This window comes from Kogia breviceps, chromosome 4 (genome assembly GCF_026419965.1).
Source record: "Kogia breviceps isolate mKogBre1 chromosome 4, mKogBre1 haplotype 1, whole genome shotgun sequence".
NCBI lineage: Eukaryota > Metazoa > Chordata > Mammalia > Artiodactyla > Physeteridae > Kogia > Kogia breviceps.
The window spans coordinates 88,679,919-88,705,903 of record NC_081313.1 but is presented as its reverse complement, the minus strand read 5'-3'; the positions used below and the strand labels follow the sequence as shown (position 1 = coordinate 88,705,903).

The 25,985-nt window shown below is 34.4% G+C and overlaps 1 protein-coding gene across 8 annotated transcripts in view; it reads right to left on the bottom strand.

Annotated features, from left to right (window-relative positions):
• Positions 1-25,985, bottom strand: part of FER (FER tyrosine kinase) — a 468,410-nt gene that overhangs the window by 274,760 nt on the left and 167,665 nt on the right. The window contains exon 1 of one of the 8 annotated variants that reach the window (XM_067031426.1): positions 7,217-7,354. The exons of the other annotated variants lie outside the window; for them this stretch is intronic. Within the exon in view, the coding sequence (XP_066887527.1) occupies positions 7,217-7,354 (138 nt within the window). Of the gene's footprint in view, positions 1-7,216; positions 7,355-25,985 lie in introns of those variants that run through there. 8 annotated transcript variants of the gene reach the window in all.

The following is a 25,985-nucleotide window of genomic DNA, read 5'->3' as shown; positions in this document are numbered from 1 at the left end:
CAAATAGCTAATTATCATCTTAATAAGTAGAAATTAATACTTTTTAAAAGAATAACTTCCTTTAAAACTAAATGGCACTAATGAGATGCCTCATTTGACCATATCTTTAAAAAAGATTATCCTCACAAATCAAATTTGTATTTCTGTCTTCTTATATAGTTCAAAATGAACATAATCCGGCCTTATCTTGCTGAATCAAAACTGTAAGACTCTGTTTTGGAATTTCTTCTATCTGTATTTTGTGCCCTTTTTTTTTTTCCAGATTCCTCCCTTGGTATTAAAATATTGGGTTATCACTTACTGCTACTGACAATTCTTGATTCTGCTCCTCCCCCTCTCCTCCACCACCCCACGCCTGCACTCGTTATTTACCATTTGCTCTTTCTAATCTACAGTACACTGAGAAATCATGAAAATAAGTTCATTAGAACTGCTTCTAAATAAGAGTAGAAAATTCTAAGATTCTTTCTGATCTTTAGTATGTGAACTTAGTTACATTCATCTGTGAAATCCAAATAGATAATTTTTTCTCCTACTTCTAGTTTCAGAGTAGAGGTCACAGAAAGAATGACCTATGGAGAAATTGGGTGTTTTTCTACTTGTTTCTAAGTGTAAAACTATACCTGCATGCCTTAAATTTGGGTAGTATTTCCAGGTTTTTACTACCATCCTGGAAGAAGGTATTGCCAAATCTCCTAGTCTCTATTCCGTTTTCATTTTGCTTGAGCTCTGTGGAAGGCAGATTTCTCAAATGGTCTCTAAAATTCCCACCCCTTCGTATGCACATCTGGCATGATCACTAGGATGGTGATATGGTGGATTTCACGCCCATGATTAGTTTATGTTACGTGGCACAGCTGACTGTAAGAAAGGCAGAATATTCTGAGTATGCCTGACCCAGTCAGGTGAGCCCTTAAAAGAGACTGGCCTCTTCCTGAAGGCAGAGACTTAAAGCTTAAGAGAGATTCAGTGTGAGGAAGATTCTCCATTGCTGGAGGGGACTACATAGCAAGGTATTCTGGTGGCCTCTGCGAGCTAAAAGTAGCGTCCAGTTGTCAGCCAGCAAGCAAATGAGGACCTCAGTCCTCAAATGCAAGGAACTGAATTTTGCCCCAACCACATGAGCTTGAAGAGGACCCCCATGCTTCAGATGAAAATGCAGCCAGCCAACACACTGACTCTGACATCATAAGACCCTGAGCAAAGAGTTGGGCCAGGCCTGGATAACACAGAACTGGACCCACAGAACTGTGAACTAATAAACAGGTCCTGTTTGAAGCCATTAAGTTTGTGGTGATTGGTAACACAGCATAGAAAACTAATCCAAGCTTTCACAGCATTGTGTCTTACTGATGGCTTCTTTCCTGAAATGCTTCTTTGTGTGACTCTCCTTTCCTCTCTCTTGTCCCTCCTTAGTCTCCACTGTGAGCCTTACTTGCTCTACCCACCTAGTTCCCCAAGCTTCTGGTCTTAGCCTTTTCCTCATACTGTACCATCCTCCTGTGTGATCACTCTCATTTTTTAACAAATGTTTGTTGAACAACTACAGTGTTCCAGATGGTAAAGCAGGCTCTAGAGAGCTATCAGTGAAAAAACAAACAGAAAACAACTCCTGCTCCTGTGGGGTGTTCACTGATTCTACGATAACCAAGACAGCCTCGTCTCCTGTGTTTCAGACTCAAATCGCCAGCTGTTTTTTAAGAAACTCAGACTCAGAGAGGTGAGGTAACATGTCTAAAGTCTCTCATTCTGGACTTAATCTCGAATACTTCTTATTCTTAAATATTCTGAAACTGTTTCCTCAACTGAAACCTCACTTCTTCACCCCCTTCACTCCTAGGTCTATTGCAACCTAACCTCCTTCCTCCCCCCTCCACAGAAACAATTCTCATTGAGCTCACTAAGGACCTCTTAAGTTGCCAAAATCACAGAAAGCTTTTCAGCCTTATCTATCTCTCCACTGCACTGTTTTACTTCTTTGTTCGTGTATCTTTCAAATTACCCTACTTTCTTCTTTTTCTCTCACTCCTTCTTTAATTACACTGGACACTCCCAAGTCTTAATCTCCAGCTTCAGAAGGACATCCCAAACTGCCTGCTAATCATCTCTACAAGAAAGTTCAGGACACCTCAAATTTTAAACATCCCAAACTGAAGTCACTCGTTCCCATCTGCCTGCTCCTCCTGCTCTGGGCACTTCGTGAGCCAGTATGGCCTCAGTCACCTATGGTAGCCACTCTCCACTCCACCTATGTCTCTCCCTCTCACTCACTCATAGAGCCAGTTAGTCATTCGTTCCTGCTCACTTAACACCCCCCCCCAAATCATACTTGCTTTTTTTTCCTTAGATAGAAAAATCTATAATAATTTATAAAATATAAACTAACACTTGACCAAAATCTAAGTTAGATGGTAAAGTTTACATGAACTATCAGCTAACTGTGGAGTTCAAAAATTTTATGTTTGCAATAAGTGTTCTGTGCTTATTTCGAAGATGAATAATGGCATAGATTTGTGATTAAGTAGAGAACTATAATTTTAAAATAAGCAGTATTTTGCCTACCACTTTCTATAACCATTCTTAAAAAAAATACATGGTTTACTATTGGGCTTAAAGTATTCTTAACCTTGAAACAAGGTCATATTCTGGGACAATTTTTTCCTCAACAGGTCTTCTTACTTTATTGCTGTTCCCTTCATTCACAGAGAGCCCATCATCAGCAAGCCATAAGAATCTTCATTTCTCAAGCTCAATTCCATAAGTTGCTCATGTATCTTATTTCTGTTAACTTAAATACAAAGGAAAAGCTAACCTTTCATTGGGTGAAATAATGCAATAGCTAAACCATGTAACCGAGGATTTCTGGAATTCTAGCAAACAGTAGCTCGAATGGTGTCTTGATTATACCTGGAAACATATAGTTATGATAGGAATTCACTTACAAGATTTAGCTTTATCTAATGAAGTATTTGCCCTTGGTTCCATAATCACTTAGAGTGAATTAGCAATAATACATTCTGCAATGTACTTTTGTGTGTTTTTAAAATTCAAGATTATTTTGGGGGGGGCAAAGAGAAGCTTTAAGGTAGCCACAATGCTTTCTTGCTACCACAAACAAAACAAGAGACAGCAATTTTTACTGATTATTGCAGCATATACACCTCTATAATATTAGAGATTTAGAAATACTTTACCTGCTGTGATTGAGTAAAAAAACTAAAAAATATTTCATGCCATTCCTCTTTCACCAGTTCCCTCAGGGCTACTAGAGTCTATATTTTGGGATGAATTTTCAACATATATCCAATGTTCTTAGATGTCTCTAGGTATGTTTCTTAATCAGAATAAAGTTTATATAATATTTTTTAAATACATAGAAAAGCATAACAAAAAGTAAACTATAAAGACCCCAGGGATTATTGGCTAAATGACTAGATACAGAGCCTAAAGTATTCACCTATCATTCATCCTTTTGGTTTATTTTATAATTTTGACCATACTTTCTACCACTTCCACTCTCTCTCATCCTCTTAAGAAAAAAGCAAAAACAGTTTTAATAGATGTATACTTTCAAGGCAGATGCCATAAAAAAATTACATCATCGATAGCTAGAATAAATCATTTTTCAGAAATTAATTAGAAATTGGGCATATAAAGCAATAACTTAAAATTATAAAATTAGCAAGGACAATCTGAAGTATGTACAATTACCTTGTTTTCTCTTAACATATGTAAAATTTGCCCTTAAAATCCTGAAATCTTTGTTTTTGTCCTTATGAAAAAGATTGTCCTACAATAAATCTCAAGAACTCACCAAATTAACTACTTTCATAAATACTGTTATCATATCACCAAGCACTGAAATACATATATAACTTTAAAACATCTTGTGACACTCTCTCAATCTGCAGAGGCAATTAAGTCTTCCTAATAATTCAACCAGAAACTAGAGAGCTGGGGGAGAGGGAGAATACCATGCCTTCAAAAGATAGATATTTATAAAAGCAAAATGTGATAGCCAGATTTGTTAATATTAGAATCAATAACATCTACTGATGCATTAAAATTCTTCCACCTTAATAATCTTAGTGCCACACAAGCTCCTGTGGAAGCAAGCACCTTCTAAAACATACAAACAAATAAATAATAACAGTGAAAATAGCAGTACTATTCCAAGTCACATTTTTCTATTTTCACTAAAATTTTACTTATTCCTTCAGTCAGAATTGCATTAAACTATATGTGGCAAAAATATGTCTAAAACTAACCTAACCAAATAAGGTTTTGTGTTTCTTATAAAATAGGAAAGTAAGCAGTCCAGAGCTGATGCCAGAAACTCAAGAGGAACAAGGGCCAAGGAGCTCTCTTCCATCTTTAAGAGAAATTCTCTTGACCTAAACTTGCTTACTAGCTACTCCCTCGGTCAATACTATTTTTTGATTGTTGAACAAAGAAACTAAGATTTTGGATGGATCTTCTACATGAATGCTAAAGTCATCCCAAATAGCTATGAAAAACAGACAATGAACCAGAGAACACATTCTTTGATAAATGAAGAGGAATGACCAAAAACATGAAAGAATTCATCAATGAGAAGGAGTAAATGTAGTACAACCAAACCCCACAAGCCTTGAAAACACAGAGGCTTTCACATCAAGTGAAGGAATACAGAAGGCAGTATTAAGGAACACTTCTCAACACTGAGTTATACTGGATATGAGAGGATGAATCCTCTCTTGAAAAGGAAGTTTGCTTACCAGAATAAGATTCCAGGGGGCACAGTAAAAAATTTTTGAAAAGATGAGAGCTGCATGAGGATGCTTAAGGGAAATGAAAATACAGTAAAGAATGAATCTGCCATATACAACACAGAATTAATATGACACTAATTGACAGAGGGAGCAGATGGTTAGCGACAGCAACATGGGGGGCAAAAGTTTAGCAGAAGACGACAAACTAGGCCTGGACCTTTTACCAGAATCTGACTTTCTGGTAAAAGGGAATGGCTCCTGCCTAAAATGAACACTTATGAGTGAGTATGTATCTTACGGTGATAAGGATTCACTGGAAACATCATAAAATAATATCAGAGAGTAAGAACCAAAGAAGTCAGAACACCCTATGAAAGGAGGATAAATAGTGACTCCATAAGAATACAGAACCCTCCTTTAATCAATTCAGGTAGAGAATCATCACATAAGCTAGTAGATGTGGATCTGAATATGTGTGTGTCTGAGTGGGTATAGTAACATCTGACTAAGCAGACGGATGATAAATGTTTAAATGCTTAAAAGTATATTTATAGATTTATCATAAGTCTAAAAAAATCTCATTGTATTTATGCCAGCATTAGCTAATAACCAAAGATAAATTATCACAGTTATGGGTGGAAGTTCGCAGGTATGAGGGTTCAATAAGTATCTACTTGAAGATAGCGTGCATACCTATAGTTAATGTCTACTTGAGGATGGTGCCTGATAGCCAGTAACACAAAAACTCTTATTCTGTTTACTTTAGGACAGTGTAGGAATAATGCATGACAATGTAGAAATTTATATAATAGTTAAATAACAAAATTTTAACCTTTTCCACTTTATTTTGAAAACATGCAGCAGAGATGACACAAAAGAAAAAAATAAAAATTAAGAGGATTAAAAACAATTTCAAGAACAGTAAATAAAGAGCATAAAGTTGTTTCACAAAAACAATAAGAGATATACAAAAAATACAAATACAAAAAAAATGTCAAATAAAGATCATAAAATATATCAGGGAATGAAGAGTGAAAAGGAAGCAGGACTTTATTTTAAAGCTACAGAAAATTATAGGGGCTTCCCTGGTGGCGCAGTGGTTCGGAGTCCGCCTGCCGATGCAGGGGACACGGATTCGTGCCCCGGTCCGGGAAGATCCCACGTACCGCAGAGCGGCTGGGCCCGTGGGCCATGGCCGCTAGGCCTGCGCGTCCGGAGCCTGTGCTCCACCAACGGGAGAGGCCCGCGTACCACAAAAAAAAAAAAAAAGCTACAGAAAATTAGAGTTGTACAAGTCACTAGCTAGCTACATGAGCCACTAATTATCTAGGGCTTCAGAGACATTGTTATATATAAAATGATAGATTAGACAAGGTGACACCAATAGATTCTACATCCTCTAACATTTTTATGACTCCTTAAATCAAGATAACACAAAACGTACAAATATAAGGAATGATTCTTATACTTATGAATAGTACTTACCCAATGACTATAAGACACTAATATTTAGAACACTATAACTTAAATATTGAATTTAGTAACATTAAAACAGGAATTACATTTCTATTAAACTCTCTTCAAATATAAAAGAAAAAAATATATGAAGCTACATATCATCAAATGTTCTTTTTTGACATTTACCATTCTTATTTGAAGGCCAGAACTTGTTTTTCCTAATATAGTGAATCTAGAAGAATGACAGCCTAAAATATAGGGTCATTAATTAAGGGACTTGCTGGATATAGGCAATTAAATTTAAACTACAAAATAACATGTAAATATAATCCTTTACTAACAACAGATTTACGATAGGACTCCATTCCTCTTATTTATAGAAATGATATGCTATGCACTAAAATACTAAGAAATTAGTGTGTTCTAGGTTTCTAAATTAAACTGTAAGAATTGATTATAAAATTAGTACTAACTATACAGTTATATATCATTGTGAAAAGCTTTATCAGGTTTTATCACCAACATTTTAATACCAATCAATAAAAATATTATTTTCCTTTGCTGACAGAAATTGAAAATAAGAAGGTAAAATTGGGCTGACCAGCCAGGAAAGAAACTGAAATCAGGAAAAAAGAAATCTTAATACCATCACAGATTTTAAATTGAGCAATGATTCTCCTCAGATATCCAACAAAACTGCACTCTTTTCCCTTCCCATGTTTTGGAATAGTAGAAAGCACATATTTTTCTCAAATCTGAGAGGTGAATAAAGGAAACAAAATAAAATGAAAACGGAAAACAAGCCACTTTCATTTTTTAATGGGCTTGGCTTGGCATCTGAGTGACAGAATTCCTTCAAAAGAATTTTGTCTACTACCATATTCAGAAGTCAAGAAAAAATATTCTTCCCATTTATAAAGAAGCAGCATAAAACAGATGATCTGTTGGACTCTGAGGTCATTTCTGGGCCCTGGCTGAAGTAGGCCTGAGACAGCCTTCCCCCTTACCTCTTCTCTTTTGACTTCTGATGTGGAAGGATAGGAAGCCTCAGAGCTGTACTTTAAAGTACAGGTTTTACAGGACTGGGAGTCAGAACTAGGATCCGGCCTACCCTCACAACGGGGACATCTATTTTTCTTCTCCATCTCAAATCTCAACCAAGAGCTGGTGATAGTGGGCCCACAGAAGCCAATTTGTCCACAGAACTTCCTGTCTGAGCCAAAAGCAAGATAGAAAAGGCACAGATCTGGATCTCCTATTTGACGCTAACTCTCCCTGTTGGCATGGAAGTATACCAGTCAATTCTGGATGAAAGGAATTGACATATCCAACAAATGTTATTGGTTTATTGAGCAATAAAGAGGAAATCTTCATGCATTAAGTGAAGATCCATTACTTAAGAAATAAATCTATTTTGTAATTGATTTTTTGAATACAATACCTTCCTATTCAACCTGTAGAAGTCATCTGCTTCAGAAACCTGGATCTTGAGATCTCTGAGAACAGACCAAACTTTCAAACGCTTCTTGAAACAAAACCTTGCAAGGGTAAGCTGGGACGAAGTGAGAGAATAGCATTGACATATACACACTACCAAATGTAAAATAGATAGCTAGTGGGAAGCAGCTGCATAGCACACAGAGATCAGCTCAGTGCTTTGTGTCCACCTACAGGGGTGGGATTGGGAGGGTGGGAGGAAGATGCAAGAGGAAGGGGAGATAAGGATATATGTATATATATAGCTGATTCACTTTGATACACAGCAGCAACTAACACCAACAATGTAAAGCAATTATACTCCAATAAAGATGTTTAAAAAAAAAAAACCTTTGCAAAAAGCTAAAAACACCTTTTTTTTTTTTTTTTTTTTTTTTGCAGTACGTGGGCCTCTCACTGCTGCGGCCTCTCCCGTTGTGGAGCACAGGCTCCAGACGCACAGGCTCCGCGGCCATGGCCCACGGGCCCAGCCGCTCCGCGGCATGTGGGATCCTCCCAGACTGGGGCACGTACCCGTGTCCCCTGCTTCGGCAGGCGGACCCTCAACCACTGCGCCACCAGGGAAGCCCTCAAAAAGCCTTTCTTAATCCAGTGCTTTTAAATTAATTTTACTGAGATATAGTTCTCCAATTCTTTATAATTCTTCTGATTCACAGAGAAAGAATCTAAATTACACACAAATGATCTTTAAGGTCTAAATAAAAATAAAAATTAAAGATTTCCTGACAGGAATGTGTTGAGCTTAACAACATACAATGAGATGAAAGGGCTGGAGAAGCAGCAGAGGGTTCAGGATACTTAAAGCATAAACGTTTAATTTGAAAATAGGGCTCCTATCTTGTTAATCTGTTCTATAATAGTTTATTCATTGCTACATAAATCCTTGTTCTATTCATTCATTTTTTTTTTGAAAAGAAGGTACTATGCAACCATACTAGATGCCAGATATCATATTCAGGTACTGTGCAGCACAGTCTTTAAAACAGACCAAAGTTCAAGAAACTTTACAAATAAGAAAAAATAGAAGAAGAGCAAGAGAGACCTACTATACAAAAGTCTTACTCAGTAAAACTTTCCTGGGTCACAATTCTGACATAAAATCTCTTCTTTTAAACCCTTTGCTTCCCTTTCCAATTCCATTCACTTAAAAAAAAAATTAAGACTTACATCTTTGCATAATTTCCTCTATTTCTCTAGCTTAAATATATACATTTTGATTTTGTTGTTATAACAATCATTCATCTTTATATCATGTCCATCAGGGAAAAGCCCCATTTTATATTTTGAGAATAATTTAGTAAAATGTTACAACTAATAAATAATAATAGACAACATGGAGTGGGGAGCTCCTTATAAACCAGGCATTGTTTAAAACGTTTTAGGTGGATTATCTCATTTAATCTCTCACAATAACCCTTATGAGAAAGGTTCTATCACAAGCCCTAGTTTACAGAAGAGAAAACTGAGGCACAGAAAAGTTAACTAACTTTCCCAAGGTCACACAGCCAATAAGCGGTTAACCCAGGATTCAAATCTAAGCAACTCTGTTCCAAAAATCTATGCAATTAACTTATATTACGCTTCTTGGGCTAAACCCCTGCTCCATCTCACCAAAAATATTCTGTTGCCAAAATGGAGTCTCAAAGGACGCATTAGCAATTTATTAATTTTGTCTTTTTGCTATAGGTTGACACACTCAAGAAACAATGAGTTTCGGTTCTCAATATTCTTTCCTTTGTTTCATTTTTTTCTCTAGACCATTTTAAACTATAATTTGTATTTTTACACCTACATAGATTTACTTATATTTTCCTACCTTTCTTTATTTCCTGTGTGGTTTTATTTATTTATAGTTTCAATATTCATTGAGCATTTACTAGATGCCTGACATATGAATTCACAGGCTCATAAAATCACAAAACTTTAAATCTTGAAACAATCTTAGAGATAAAATAAATCAAAATTAATGTTCACAGTCAAGGAATATAAAATCTAGAGAAGCTAGATTTCTTGCTTCTTGGTCTAGCCCAGAAAAAAAAGTAATTCAGATATTTCTCCTGTGATCATCTGTACCCACTGGTTTTCTCTTCACAACTAGAAAAATTTGATGTCATCTAGATACCTCACTAGGCAGTCTTTCAGGTCACTTATATAGATAATAAGTACAACGGATGTTGTATTAGTGTCCTAGGTCTTCTGTTAACAAAATACCACAAACTGCATGGCTTAAAGGAAAAGAAATCTGTTTTCTCACAGTTCTAGAGGCTATAAGTCTGAAATTAAGGTTTTGACAGGGTCATGCTTCCTCCAAAAACTCTAAGGAAGTAACCTTCCTTGCCTCTTATGGCTTCTGGTAGCCCCAGGTAATCCTTTTTTATAGCAGCATAACTCCAATCTCTGCCTTGGCCTTCACATGGCTGTATTCCCTGTAGGTCAGTCTATCTTTTCTTCTAATAAGGACACCAGTCATATTAAATCAGAACCTGCCCTAATAACCTCATCTTAACTTGATTACATCTACAGACCCTATTTTCAATTAAGTAAAGTCATACTCACAGGTACTGGATATTAGGATTTCAACATATCTTTTTGAGGAAACAATTCAATCCATAACAGATGGGATTATTAATTGCTAAGGTATCTTTATCTTTACAGTTTTCCAGTTAAATAAATATCTGTTTATTCCTACCCTCTGATTTCTGATTTTAAATCTTTTCTTGGGCCATGCTAAAAGTATACTTCCCTCCCAATGGTGACTTAATATTTAGGAATCTTTCGTAAAGAACATTGCCAAGTCTTTCCTAAAACCTAAGTAGATGATTTTTCTATACCCTATTACCTTCATATAAAAGAACTCTAAGAATAATCAGGCATGATTTCTTCCTTAGAAAATATTCCCTTTCCCCTAGAAGGTTTTTTTACTTAAATATTTGATGACTCTATTTGTTATTATAAATTCTAAGAACTTGCACAATATTCAGAAAATATTTACCAAGCCTCCTTTATTTGCTAAGTACTGCTCAAGGCCAAGGAAATCAGTAAACAAAATGAAAGTGCCTGTCTTCGTGGAGCTACAGTTTGTGGGGCTAGCAGGGATTATAAGGGAAGAAAATAGATACTAAAATCATACATATGTACAAAATCAAATGCCATAATTAAATGAGTTAATAACATAAATACACACATCAAAATATTTAATGCATAGAAATGCTTAAAAGAAACCTACCACATAGTAAATGTTAGCCAACAAAATTGCAGTAGTAGCAGCAAAGAACTAGAAGTAAGGGCTATGTAAGAAGTGGGAAAGGGCAACAGGATAATGATGGCAGGGAGTAGAGGGTTAATCAAAGAGCCTATTACAGCTATAGTAGTCAGAGAGATGTCTCAAAGGAATGACATTTGAGTTGAAATGATGAAAAGAAGGCAGTCAGGCATATGAAAAACTGGGGAAAAGAGTATTAGAGAGGAAACAGAAAGGCCCTGAGATGAGAAGCAGTTTGCCCTGCTCAAAGGACAATAAGATCAGAAAGGCTAGAGTGTGGAGGATGAGAAGGAGTGGGAGGCTATGCTGGTGGAGAGCTAGGCAGGGACATGATCATGTAGTTTAAGCTCTGATAAGAAATTTTATTTTGATTACACAAGAATCCCACTGGAGGGCCATAAGCAGGAGATAACACAAGATCACACTGAGATCACTCAGTTACTACGTAGAAAATAAAATGTAGGAAGGGCAAGGGAGCAGACAGGTAGTCTGGAAGAAGCAGTCAGGCTACAACTTACTGTTTTATTATGATGATCACAGTGAAGATGTTGACAAGAGGTCAGATTTGGGATATATTTTAGAGACAGCACCACGAGAACTTATGGCTAGAGTGGATGTAAGATTTGTGAAAGAGTGAACACAAGGGTGATTCCCACGATTTTTGGCTTTAACAGCTGATTAAAGGTGATACCATTTACTAAGAAGTAGAATACTGTGAGAGTGGCAGATTTGAGGGTTTTGACAAGTTAAATATGAGATTATCAGTCCAATTCCTGAATGAAATAATCAAATTCTAAGGCACTCTTTTTAAATGAAGTTCACTTTAAGTATGTCTTCATCATGCAAATGACTGTCATACATTATATATAATACCAGAAACAACAAAGAATTTTAATTGATCCGAATAACCAGAGCATTATTTTTACATATTCAAGAACTATGTGGCAGGGTGATGACTTTTGGTAAGCATGCTAAAAATAGAAAGCCTTCACATATAAATTTCAAAACTGTATATGCATTTATTTTATTTTATTTTTAAAACATAAGATGAAAAATAGCTCAATTTCAGAAACTTGGTTTCTCTGACACTGAGCTCCACCTGCTGGTAGTTTCGTATCTTTAGAAATTTGTTATCTTTAAGTATTACATTATGAAAAAGAATTAAAATATGTTTAAGTGGAATATAGCCTCCAACATAAATACACTGAAAAATCACATTTAGGAGAAATCATGGTAACTTTTTCTTTCTTTATAGCTACCTTTTATTGAGTTTAGCTATATGCCAGGCACTGTGCTAAAACATTTTTACAAACATGATCTCATTAATTTTCAAAACAATTCTATGAGGTTTCTATGATTTGCTTCATTTTATCAATAAGGATATTTACCTCAGAGAGGTTGTGTTGACTTTTCCTATGGTCCTATCTTTAATAACACAGAGAGGGTCTGAACTAAGTTCTCTCTGACTATAAGTCTGTTGGCTTAGTAAACAGGCAACACTGCTTGGATAGAATTTAACCTATTGTGACAGAAAATTGTGAGTTTGAATCTGCCACTCTTATTCTGATCAAAATCCTTACTCTCTTCAAGTTTCAGGGTTCTCATCTGAAAAGTAGGAATCACTCCTTCCTTGCAGGGTTGTTTGCCAGTAACAATAGTTTATGTCCAGCATACAGTCAGTTCCTTTCTTTTAGTAATTTTTCTTAAATGACATATTGGAGCAACCTAACATATGAGGCTTTATATGGCCAGATGTTAATGTATCAAATCCACTGTCTCTCAAATAATCCTTTAGGAAATTTAAATTTTGAATTGTGATATTAAAAAATTTGTTTAGAAAAATCCTCCAAAATGGAACATTTCATATAATAGTGAGATTTTCAGCACTCTTTAACTACTTATCTTTAAAATCTATAGAGTAATTATACATAAAACCAACAAAAAAATCTACAAAGTTAAATTAAGAATAATCAACTAGAAAATAGTGAGACATCACAGTTATCACAATTTATCATGAAAATTGCAAGCAAAAGTTGAAGTTTAACACTGACATTTCCCTTTAATCATCAATAATGTTTTGGGGCAAGCTTTGAATAATGTTATGGGAGTTACGTTTTCACAACATTACAAAATTATTTTACATATATAAAATATTTCCAATAATTTAAAATATAGGTCTTCAACAATTTTTAAAAATCAGCTAATTTACTAGTAAATCCTTCTAATCTTACAGATCCACCTGCAAACAACTATAAAATACCTGCAGTTGAAAACTTTTCCCAGGGAAAATAATGATCCACTGTATAACCTAACTGCAGCTGAGAAAAACAGTACTAAGAGAGAATCATTAGAATCACACCCAAGTTCATTAATTATTCTAAATCTAGATTATAATCTTGGATGAACTCCGTTTACATACAGCTGCATTCTTAGACCTCCATGGACTGATTTTGGTGTTATGGCCTCCACTTCCACTGAGGGATTCTAGATTCTGAAGAAGGCCTTATGAATCTTCTTCCAGCATAAGCTGTAGTGATATTGTCAAGGGCACTGTCACTGCAAAAGTCAATGTCAAAGCCTCCAGTAAGAAATTCTATTAGAGCTAAATACAATGAAAAGCTTTGCTTCCCCTGCAATGTGACATGCCTCCTTTTATTTAACAGTAACTATTACATGACTTTATCGGACCTTTCATTTTGGCCTTTGGGAAGCTTAGACACAAAATAATAGCTCTACTGTAGTAACTATCCAAGCTATGACCTACATAGTTTTTCCTCCAGTCTTGATATCCTGTTACAAGCTCAATTTTTCCTGGTGCAGATTTTATTTTTTTATTTGTATTTTGCTGTATTTTGTCATCATTAGCTACCTCAAATACTCTGAGGACTAAGGCAGGAAATGAATGAATGAGTGAATGACACAAGTATATAAACTAGCAAATATGAAATCTATACAAAAAGCCTTGCAATGTGAAGATTACAAATCCAAGAGCTAACAGTCTTTTTGCCTAACAATTTAAAACAAACCTGATTATCTCATATTGGTGACATCATGCTCTCTGCAATCTTCAGACCCCTAGAAATGGTCATTCTACTAGGCTGCCTTTCTTAGAAGTGCAGCTGAAGCTTAAAGCATCAGCTCTTTTTCACTTCCTGTCAATCAGCTGAAGAACTCTATGGAAAAACAGGAGGACACAGGAAGGTTTCCTGTATTCTTTGGTTTTTAACATCCTAATCCCAAATTACATTGTACATCCACAGAGCAAGAAGTCAAGTTGCCTCTGACTTTCTGACTTTGGGAGACAGAGGCAACATCCCTAAAAATCATCCAAGAAGACTATAAGAATGGCAGACGAAAATTAAATTAGGCTTTCAAATTCCTATGGAAAACAACAGATCAGCGTTTTTTCATGGTATGGCCAGTCCATGTTTGTTTTACTGCTCACATACCAAATATCTTTAGTATCTGCACAAATCATTCCATCATTTTAAAAGCATGGTCTATCTTTCATAATAGAAATAATTATGATCTAATTCCCCAGCACAATTTTCAAATTATAATAAGCGACCACTAAATTAAGTGAGACCTCTAAATTATATGCTGTCATCAAATGCTAGAAAGTACAAAGACACTTTCTCTTGGTGAGTTAAATAACCAGTGAAAAGTCAGAATCAACATGCGTGCACTACCCAGTTTTGGGGTAAGTGACACTCTCTTTAGCTCCCCAAGCTCCTGATTTGAGGTACATATTATTATCTTACAATGCTTAATAAACTACTTTCACAAGAGGCATTCAGAATTTAAAAGTGTTCTTTAAGACAAACTCCTTTGCCTAATAGTTCTCAAACTTTTTTCAACCCCAAGAGACCTGAAGGATGCAACACTTCCACAGCATGCATTATAGTTAACTATGGCTTGTTAGTAAAAGAGAAAGGTAGGGAGAAATGTAGTCCATGGAGGAAACATAATATGCGAAGGAAGAGGGTGAAGGAAGAGGGTTGACAGAGACAGAAGTATGGCCTGTGTAGTTTAAAAAGTCCCACCTCGTCCCAAGTAATTCTGAAAGGACAGCCATGAACAGCCCAACACACAGACACTAACACACACACACACACAGTGGAACATGCCTTCATTTTGGTCCCACGCTTAATTAAAGCAAATTTTTTTTCCTGAAATTCTTAATTGAAGTACAAGATACATTCAGCAAAGTGTACAAATCAAAAGTGTACAGTTTATGAATTTTCAGACTGAAAAGATCCCGGTAACTAGAACACAGATCAAAATACAAGTCATTTCTGCACTCCAGAAGTCCCCTGTGTGCCCCTTTCAGTCCTTCCCTCATCTCACCAAGGGTAACCCCTATCCTAACTTTCAATATATCATAGATTACTTTTTCCTCTTTTTGAACTCTATATAAGTGGAGTCACAGATTATGTAACATCTGGTATCTTTCACTCAATATGATGTTTGTAAGTTTCACCCATACTGCTGTATATAGAGCTATAATTTGTTCATTCTTATAACTGCAGACAATTTCACTGGGTACATATTCTAGTTTATCTATTCCACTGTTGATTGACATTTGGCAGTTTCCAGTTTCAGTCTATTATAAATAGTGCTCCTGTGTATATTCTTATACATGTCTTTTGGGGAACATATGTATTCATTTCTGAGTCACAGGATGTGCCCATATCCTTTAGTAGATATTTCCAAATAATTTTCCTAAAGCGGTTATAGTGGTTAAGATATTTTTGAGGACACAGTGCATCCTGACCCCACTTAAATGACACAGCATACTGAGTTTCTGATTTTGCCTACCTCTAAGTGATGAATATGCTAGCTAAAGCTATTTCTCTGTATCCTTTCCTTTCCATCAGTGTTATAAGGAATTTATTACTTTCTAGAACATATTCTAGAATAATTTACCCCTCTACATTAACTGAGTAGGTGTTTTGTTTTGTTTGGTGCTTATAGGCCAAGGAATATGTAGAAAAGGAGTCAAACATTTGACCAGAATCTAAACACTGATGATTTCATCTCTTGAAGCACGTTGAAGAAAAATTTATTGAGCATCTATTCTTTGCCAGGTACTGCCTTAAGCACCAGAAGCTTTATATAGAATTATAAGAGATGAGGTACTTATACTAATAGCATAAATGAAGCCAGGGCATTTTCATTCTCAGTGCTATCATCTACTGGCCTCTCAGCCACTCTCCTTTATTTACTGAGATCTTTGCAAGTGGCTTATATTTTCTTTCCAGTACATGACTCTTATACCCAAGGCCTCAAAGTTCCTTTGGATGTCTTCATCTCCAACAATGCTCATTTATGCTTAACTTCAGCATTGCATTCTACTATTCATAACTCGGAACCTACCAGTCAAAATTGATTCACATGTGAAATTTCAGATCACACTTAATAGCTTCATATAAGCCTCTTAACTACCTTACTCCAACTATACTTGTTCTTAAACTAGATGAATAGTCAGTCCCTGGACTACTCCAAGATTTTTATCCCAGTCCTTCACGCCTTATATACTTCTTTCTTTTTTTGCTGTTTCTTCCATGGGGACATACCTGGTAGTTATGACAAGCATCCATTCAGATTGGTCAGAGTCCAAGGTAGGGGCCAGACATATAAGGAAAGCCTTTTACGCAGGCCATACAGAAAAAGTACTGTTTAGCCTAAAAGTTATAAGCAGCCATATTCTTGTGGGGGTCAATATAACCAGACTTGTCCTGATTTGAAATTTTAAAAGGTTACTTTGGCTGGAGCATAGCAAACAGGTGGAAAGGAGGCCACTGTGGATGGTAACAGACAAGTTAAAAATCTCATTTTCTAATTGCTTTTCTTAATGATTATTTTCGTTACTAGTGAGGTTGAAAATTCTTTCATATCTTTAATAAAGCTTATATTTCCTTTATTATAAATTTCTTATGTTCTTTGTCCATCTTTAATTGACACATTCCTTCTTTATAAACCAACTTGGATGATTTACTTACATATTTTAAAACATTAATCCTTGTCATATTTGCATCACATATTATTCCCAATTTTTATTCTGCAATTTAATTCTTTGTTTTCTGACACAGGAAAATGTTCACTTATATTTTCTTTAGTCATTTTGTGGCTTTATTTTTTTAATATTTGAGTAATACATCTGAAATTTCTTTTTTATGTGGCATGAGCTTAAGACCTAAAATGATATAAACTGAAAAATCTTTTAATCTTTGATTTTCCTTAAAATAGCCTTATACTCATATTAAGAACATATATAGGCTTCTTTGGATGAGTATTCTATTAATCTATCTGTATATTCTTGTTTCCTAACTATGCTGTTTTAATAATGTGAACTTCTAGTTGTTCAAATGTTATGTTTCTAACATTATCAGTATGATAGCATTCATTCAAATTTCAAAATGAAGGCAGATAAAAGGATCTGAGTTTGTTTATATTCTCTTGTAGGCCCTTGTAACATCTACCACATAGTTAAATACACAGTAGAAGTATAAATGATATCTTTCTGATTGAGTTATTTCTCCTTCCAAGGATTAAATGATTTTTAAGCAATTTTGAGAACTTATCTGGAAGAATTAGCCTCTACTCTAAAAGATCTCTAGATACATTCTGACAGAGAAAATCTTTCCTTAGTCCAAGATCTTATCATTTGTCTGGGATTTGCAAACTAAACCAACTATTTAAAAAATTAACAGCTGAGTCTTAATCTTTTAAATATTAATACTGAGAAATAGTTTTCTTCAGAACATTATAATAAAAGAAAATTTATTCAGATTTAAAATTCTTTCATTAGGTACCAAATGAAGCAATAAATCATAATAGTCACATATTCTCTTTATTAAACCTTTCAATTAAATTAAAGAAATTGATATGTCATAAAAATAACTTTCAAAATTTATGACAAAAGACTTTAGAGATAAAAATATATGAATCCTTCACTACATGAAAGGCCAACTGTCTACTTTCAATTCAAGTCAAAAGATAACATACTCACACATAAATTTTAAGACATATACTATTCAATTTAATAGAGGAATTAGCAAATAAATTGTAGAGGCTGAAATACTTTTCTCAGGTTGAAGAAAATTAGATAATTTTTAAATTTTTAAAAGAATGTCCTGAACATGTTATGCAACGGTTTATATACCAAGTAGTTGCTTTTTATTGATTTATTTTTAATGGGTACGCAAAAACAAAACTATATTACGGGAGAAAAGGAAGAACTGTATTCATTACCAATAGAAATTTTTAGCAATTTTATTATTCACAATTATTATGACAAATTAGACATGTATGTAAAAATCTTTTTTCTTCTTCAGATGATTAGATCTCTCCCCTGTCTTTTCAAATAATGTATCTGCATTAAACTACAATAAAAAAGTCCAAAGTTTTTTTAAATTTTTAATTAACATAGAATGAATGTCAGTTAATACTATGATTATCAGTTAACAGTTAATCCAAAAAAAATAAAAACCACAAAAAGAAAATCTAATTGGTATGTGAATAATAATGAAATTGTTGTTAAATTAAAATTTGTATTACATTTTGTGTGAATTTGCATAAGTCACTTAACTTCTCTGCTCTCATTTTTTATGTTTACCTTGAGTGGTATTCCAGTATTCCTAATTTCCTTGGACATGTAGATTTAGGGATCATCATTTGACATTTAAGTCATGACAGCAGGAAAAAAAGCCCACAGATAACATGAATACAAAGAAAAGAAAAGGATTGAAAGCCAAGGGCTGAAGGCTAAAGGCTGAAGAATATTAATGATCAATTTCATCACAGCACTTAACTCTGATGTTTTCTTGTTAATCAATTATTTATTGCAACTTTCCGCCTGCTGAATGTAGATTTTTGAGTACAGAGACTCTCTCTTTTACTCCAGGATGTCTCTATCCGTGGCACACAACAGATATTCATAGAAGTTGGTTAATTGTGTTTAATAAGAAAGCAGAGCAAGGAAGAGGAGAAATGGGGACAAAGGTGCAAGAGACAGAAGAAAGGAGGAAAAAGAGAAATGGAGAGGAGAGGGAAAAGAAAGAGCAGAAAAACCAAATGCGTACTAAGCACCTTCCTATGTCTGGGCTCTATAATGTACCTTTGCTTTTGCATCATGCATTTAGTCCTAATAACAATCCTCTGAGGTGCATATTACTAACCACATTTTACAGATGAAGAAACTGAGGTTTAGGGGGGTAAAAATTTACTTAAAGGTAATGAAACGCATGACAATTTGACTCAAGTTTCCACATTTTCTCCACCCTGCCCTGCTCATAAAAAGAGAGCCTTTAAATAATACTGAGAGAAGGGAATCAATGAGGTATAAAGAAAAACTGGTTTCAACTGATAGAATGAATAAATAATGGTATGGCATAAATTGACAACAAAGAGAGTTATTTTTAAAAGGCAATATAAGTATTAAAAGCTGTTAATTGAATTTTCCATAATTGCAAACTTAAAAGAAAAATGTTACTTTAGGAATGAATAATTATAAAATATAATGCCATTTAGGAATTTTTTTTCACTCAAAGTAAAAGAAAACTGTCATTTAAAAATGTGATTATGAGTTATATTTTTATAAAAATTGCTTTGTGCAAAATTTTAAACACAAACTTTAATAGTGTAGTAGAAGAAAAAAATGATCTTACAGTAAACTAATAACACTAAAAATTTTCTTTAAAAACTTAGCTGGTCAATCCTATTGATGCCAGCAATATATAAGTAAAATTAATTATATGATACTTTGTTTACAAAATACTTTGTAATCTATTATGGCTAAAGAACACAATACAGTCGGCCCTCCACATCTGCAGGTTCTACGTCCACAGATCCAACCAACCATGGATCTGAAATATTTGGGAAGAAAAATTCTAGAAAGCTCCAAAAAGTAAAACTTGAATTTTGCCCTGTGCAGGCAACTATTTACATAGCATTTACATTGTATTTACAACTATTTACGTACCATTTACATTGTATTAGGTATTACAAGTAATCTACAGATGATTTAAAGTATCATCATGTGTGTAGGTAATATGCAAATACCATACCATTTTACTGCAGGGGCTCCTGGAACCGATCCCCCTTGGACACCCAAGAAAGTCTGTACTTCAAATACAGAGTAGATCCCAAACATACTTATCTATCATCTAAAAATTAACAGGATACATTTTTAAAAGAAAATACTCATGCTTAATGAAAAATAATATCAAGACTAAGGAATAAAGACTAGCAGAAAATAAACATTTACATTAAATCATCATTTCTGTGATAATTATCATATACATAAAAGACAATGGTAATTTACTAAGTTGCAGGCACTGTTCTACGTGCTTTAAATGTGTAAACTTAACTATTACCTACAACAAACCCAAGAGTAAGTAAAACTGTAATTCCTGATTTACACATTGGGAAATGAGGGCAGGAAAAGTCCTGAAACTTGCCTAATACTTCCTAAGTGGTAGAGCATGGATATAAATCCAAGCAGTCTGGCTCTGCAGCTGGAGCTCTCTCTAGAGTGACGATTCTACTGCAATAACTCATTAGTCATTATCTCTGTAACTACTGGAGACTTTGTCACTCTGTTGGCACTTTGTCACTCTGAATGGCATCAATTATAACCTATAAATAGATATTTTGAAATTCTGTACCTATTCGGTCCCTCTGTAAACATCTGCTGAGTGTATATCTATGTACTGCTAGGCACCTAAATTTTTTCTAATGTTTTAATATATAGATATATACAAGTCAAAATGCCACCAACTTTCAAAGTAATTGTTAAATCAATTACTTTTGCTCCATCTACCCCCACCAAACCTATGGTAGGGTCTAAATCTATTTTATCTTTGATCCACCCTTCCCACAAAACCCCGGTACAAAATATTCATGTAGTAAGTAATGATTAAACACTTGTTTAATTCCAAATGACTGAATAAATCTGAGTTATTAATCCTTTAATATGTATTAATCATAGCAATATTTAATTCTTGCCTAACTTTACTTTGTTCTTTTATTATATCCTTTTAGAGCTAGCTAACCCCTGGCTAGTTAGTGCTAAGATATTAAGAAATCCATAATTAAAAAGACAAATTAGGAATATATATATGTATACATATATATCTGAAAATGAAAGGTAGCTTTTTCATTTGGTTTGTAGTATATTACATGTGTATATGTGTGAGTGTGTTTGTGTATAAAAATGAAAAAGTTACGTTTCATTTACCATATACTTGATTTGGCTTATTTACTCATTGAATATGCATATAAATATGAGCAGAGATAGTTAAAATATAAGTTAAAAACAGCTTGAAATTTGGTTTTCTTTTCCCCTGATACTGAAGATACAGTGGACTGATGCAAAAATGTCTCTGGCATCATCCATTAACTAGTCTGTGATGTGAAATGACTTCATTTGTATGAATCAAAGAAAAATGAACATTTAAAGGAATCTTTTTTAATTGAATATAATTGACATATAACATTATATTAGTTTCAGATGCAAAATATCATGATTTGATATTTGTATATACTGAGAAATGATTTCCACAACATGTCTAGTTAACATTCATCACCACACAGTTATAAAAATTATTTTCTTCTGATGAGAACTTTTAAGATCTACTCTCTTAGCAACTTTCAAATATATAATAGAGTATTATTAACTACTGTCACCATGCTGTATATTACATCCCCTTTATTTTATTTTATAACTGGAAGTTTGTACCTTTTGACCACCTTCACCCAGTTCATCCACTCCCCATCCCTACTTCCGGCAATGACACAGTCTGTTCTCTGTAACTATGAGTTGTTGTTTTGTTTTGTTTAAGATTCTACATATAAGTGAGATCAGACAGTAATTGTCTTTCTCTGTCTGACTTATTTCACTTAGCAAAATGCCCTCAGGGACCATTCATGTTGTCACAAATGGCAAGATTTCATTGTGTGTGTGTGTGTGTGTGTGTGTGTGTGTGTGTGTGTGTGTGTGCACATATATATGAGATATATATATATATATATATCTCACATCTTTATCCATTCATCTATTGATGGATGGACACTTAGGTTGTTTTCATATCTTGGCTATTGTAAATAATGCTGCTAGGAACATGGGGGTGCAGATATCTTTTCGAGTTAGTGTTTTCATTTCCTTTGGATAAATAAACAGAAGTGGAATTGCTGGATTATATGGTAGTTCTATTTTCAATTTTTTGAGGACCCTCCATACTGTTCTCCATTGTGGCTGCAACAATTTACATTCCCACCAACAGTGCAAGAGGGTTCCCTTTTGTCCACATCCTCGCCAACACTTGTTATTTGTTGTCTTTTTGATAATGGACATTCTGACCAGTGTAAGGTGATATTTCATTGTGGTTTTGACTGGCACTTCCTTGATGATTAGCAATGTTAAGGCATCTTGACCTGAATCATTTAGAAAAATCAACAAGTTTTTTATAATGTAATCATTATCACCTCCTAACTTTGTTTTATAAACTAGAAATTTATGCATCAAACAAACTTAAAGCATATACCTCTAAATATACTTTAAGTATCAGATCTACAGGAGAATTTATTAATTTAATGGTCTAGAAAGCCACTGAAAGTTCATCATGATAAAATTCTTGCCACAGGAAAGTTGGAAGCAAGAATTTATTAATCTATAAAACTGAAATATTAATGTCGATATTAATGTAGTAATTAATATCCATAACTGACATTGTTCTCAGGTTAAAAAACCTTTTACTTTGAGAGTAAAATCTAAACCTATATAAACTGCACAAAATCTTCCAAAACGTATCTTACATATAATCTCTATTTATATACATAGTAAAATTATAGGATTTCGCCAGCTGTCTTTATAATAACAAACAATTGTAAACCATGTAAATATGTCACTTCTTTGTTCAGAGTCTTATTTCTCTAAGAGTTAGCATGAAAGTTCTTACAATGGTCTGCATAACTATGCGATCTAAATGCCCACTACTTCTCTGACCCCATCTCCTACTACTCTGGCTCACTCTGTTCCAGCCACACTGGCTTCCTTGTTGTTCCAACACAAGAACCAGACTCCTGCATCAGTGCCTCTCAACTGCTTTTCCCACTGCTTGGAATATTCTCACCCCAGGCAATCTCATTATTTCCTCCCTTAGTTCTTTCAGATCTCTGTATAAATCACTTTATCAATAAGCCTTATTTGACCACCATATATATGAAAACCCCTCCCAGCACCTTTTTTCTCCTTGCTTGTTTTATTTTTCTCCAAAGAACTTACCACCACCTGACATATATATGTATGTAGGTGTGTGGTGTGTGTGTGTGTGTGTGTGTGTGTGTGTGTATGATTGTTTATTGTCTGTCTCCTCCAATTAGAGTGAAAGGTCCATGAGGACAAAAAAAAAAATGTTTATTTTGTTCACTACTGTATCTCCAGAACTTAAAATGACACCTGACACATGACATTTAATAAATATTTGTTTGTTGAACAAATAAATGAAAAAAAAGAGAAGTAACTGTATACTCACTGTTATAAAATGATAGTTAAAATATATTAAGTAGGGGCTTCCCTGGTGGCACAATGGTTGAGAGTCTGCCTGCCGATGCAGGGGACACGGGTTCGTGCCCTGGTCTGGGAAGATCCCACATACCGTGGAGCGGCTAGGCCCGTGAGCCATGGCCGCTGAGCCTGCGTATCCGGAGCCTGTGCTCCGCAATAGGAGATGCCACAACAGTGAGAGGCCTGCGTACCACAAAATTTAAAAAAAAAAAAAAAAAAAAAAAAAATATATATATATATATATATATATATATATAGTAAAAAGTAAGATACAGAACACATTGTATGTTTTACCATTTGTGTCAAAAGAGCACGAAGCATATAATATAAATTTATGTTTATATTTGCATACAATGCTTCTGGAAGGTTACCTCGGAGGTAGGGAACTAGGGACTAAGGAAAGGACACTTAGACACCACTGCATGTATATGTACTACATATTGAGAAATTAATTAAGGTTTTGCCTTCATAAATAAGAAATATTACAAAAGATAATCCTACAGAAAAATCTACAATTCATACTTAAGAACTCAGTAAGTATCTACAAATTAATCATGTGAACTAAGGTACATTACTAGAAAAAAGTAAAATAGAATCCTTTTGTAACAGTATTTCTTAATATATAAAATACTTAACATAATCTCATTTCAGTGTCACAGAAATCCTGTCAGGCAAGGTGGGTACACATTCATTTCCTCCTTTTATGGAACAGAAAACTCAGAAAGGTTAAGTAACCTGACAATAGTTACACAGAAGAGACAAAGCTCAATTCAGGTCTCCTGATTCTTAGTCTGGTACTTTTCTCAGTGTATTTGATAGTAAGGCTTGGAATTAACATTTACCTTATGTATTTAAAGAAAGAAAATATACCTGATAATGAAAACAGATAAAGCTTCAACGATGCTGTCAATATATCTCAATTGATATCATTCCAACTTAGTGACTAACTATAAAATCGAAAATATATTGAACATTATAGTAAAATGAATTACTATTGAATCATAATACAGACAATATTTAGTCAACAAACCAGATATTTTGTTAGTTGAAAATGTAACAAAACAGGATTTTATTGATAGTGCTGTTCAATTAAGCAGAACTCAGTAAAATATGCAGAGAAGATAAATATAAGTTGTGATTTAGTCTAGTAAAAGGGCTTAAAAATGTGCAATTTCAGAAACATCAAAGTAAAGGCAATTATCTTATAGGATAGCTAAACATATTTAAAAAGTAGGAACTCATTCTATGGTGCCAGACATATTTGACATATAACAGAGATCTTTCAACAAAAATTATTATATTTGGCCTAAAGCACATGTTGTTGAAAGGAAAATAACTAGATTACTCTGGAGTAAAAAGGAAGTTCAATTCCTCAATTCAACAGACACTGGTTGAAAACTTACCATGTTCTTACAACTGGATAGCTAAAAACAAACATGATATTTTTCAATAAATTAAGAGAGAGAGAGAGAGAGAGAAAGAGTAAAGTCAGACAATGTTTAGTCAGGGACTAGAAAATCTTGGTATTTCCATCATTATTCATATAGGGCAGCCAACAAAGAGTTTAGCCTTCTAATTTGCCCCAGAAGGCAGATTCTTCTGCCTGCAGCGCTAGAAGTGAAGAATAAAATAAAATAATCCTTGGGTCTATAGTCCATTTAAACAACTCAAATGTCTTCAGCATTAACAGCACATTTAAGTGTCAATAACTCAAATGGATAAGAAAGGATCTGTCTTCTAATTCATCATTTCCCAAAGTACAGTTTCCATTGCGCAGTGGTCCCTTCAGGACACTCTTTGAAAAGGGATTGGAACAGTATTTCCAGAGACACTGCATTCCATGCTATATAGTTCTCCTCTTGGGATTTTGATACAAAAAGTTTAGAAAATTCCTGCAGTGAATACAACTGTTTCTTTTGCCTTAACCGGGTATGTCCAAAATTCTAGAACTCATTTCTCCTTGGAACATTTTTCGAGGACACCAAATTCTCTTGATTTTCTACTACCTCACTGGTCATTCCTTCTTAATCTCTTCCTGATTCCTCCTTGTCTAGACCTAACTTGCAGTGCCCCAGAGTTCAGTCCTTGTTTCTCTTTTCTTCTCTATACTCTCTCACTTGGTGACATTCTATAGTCAAATAATTTTAAATACCATTTGATGCCTACAACTCTCAAATTTATATCTCCAGTCCAAATCATCCTCTAGAACTAGCAAATTTCTACACTGATGGGGTCTTTCTTTTCTTTCTTTCTTTTCTTTGTTTCTTTCTCTCTCTCTCTCTCTTTCTCTTTCTTTCCTTTCTTTCTTTCTTCCTTCCTTTTTCTCTCTTTCTTCCTTCCTTCCTTTCTTTTCTTTCTTTCCTTTCTTTCTCTCTCTTTCTTTTTCTTTCTTTCTTTCCTTCCTTTCTTTCCTTCCTTCCTCCCTCCCTCCTTTCCTCCTTTCCTTCCT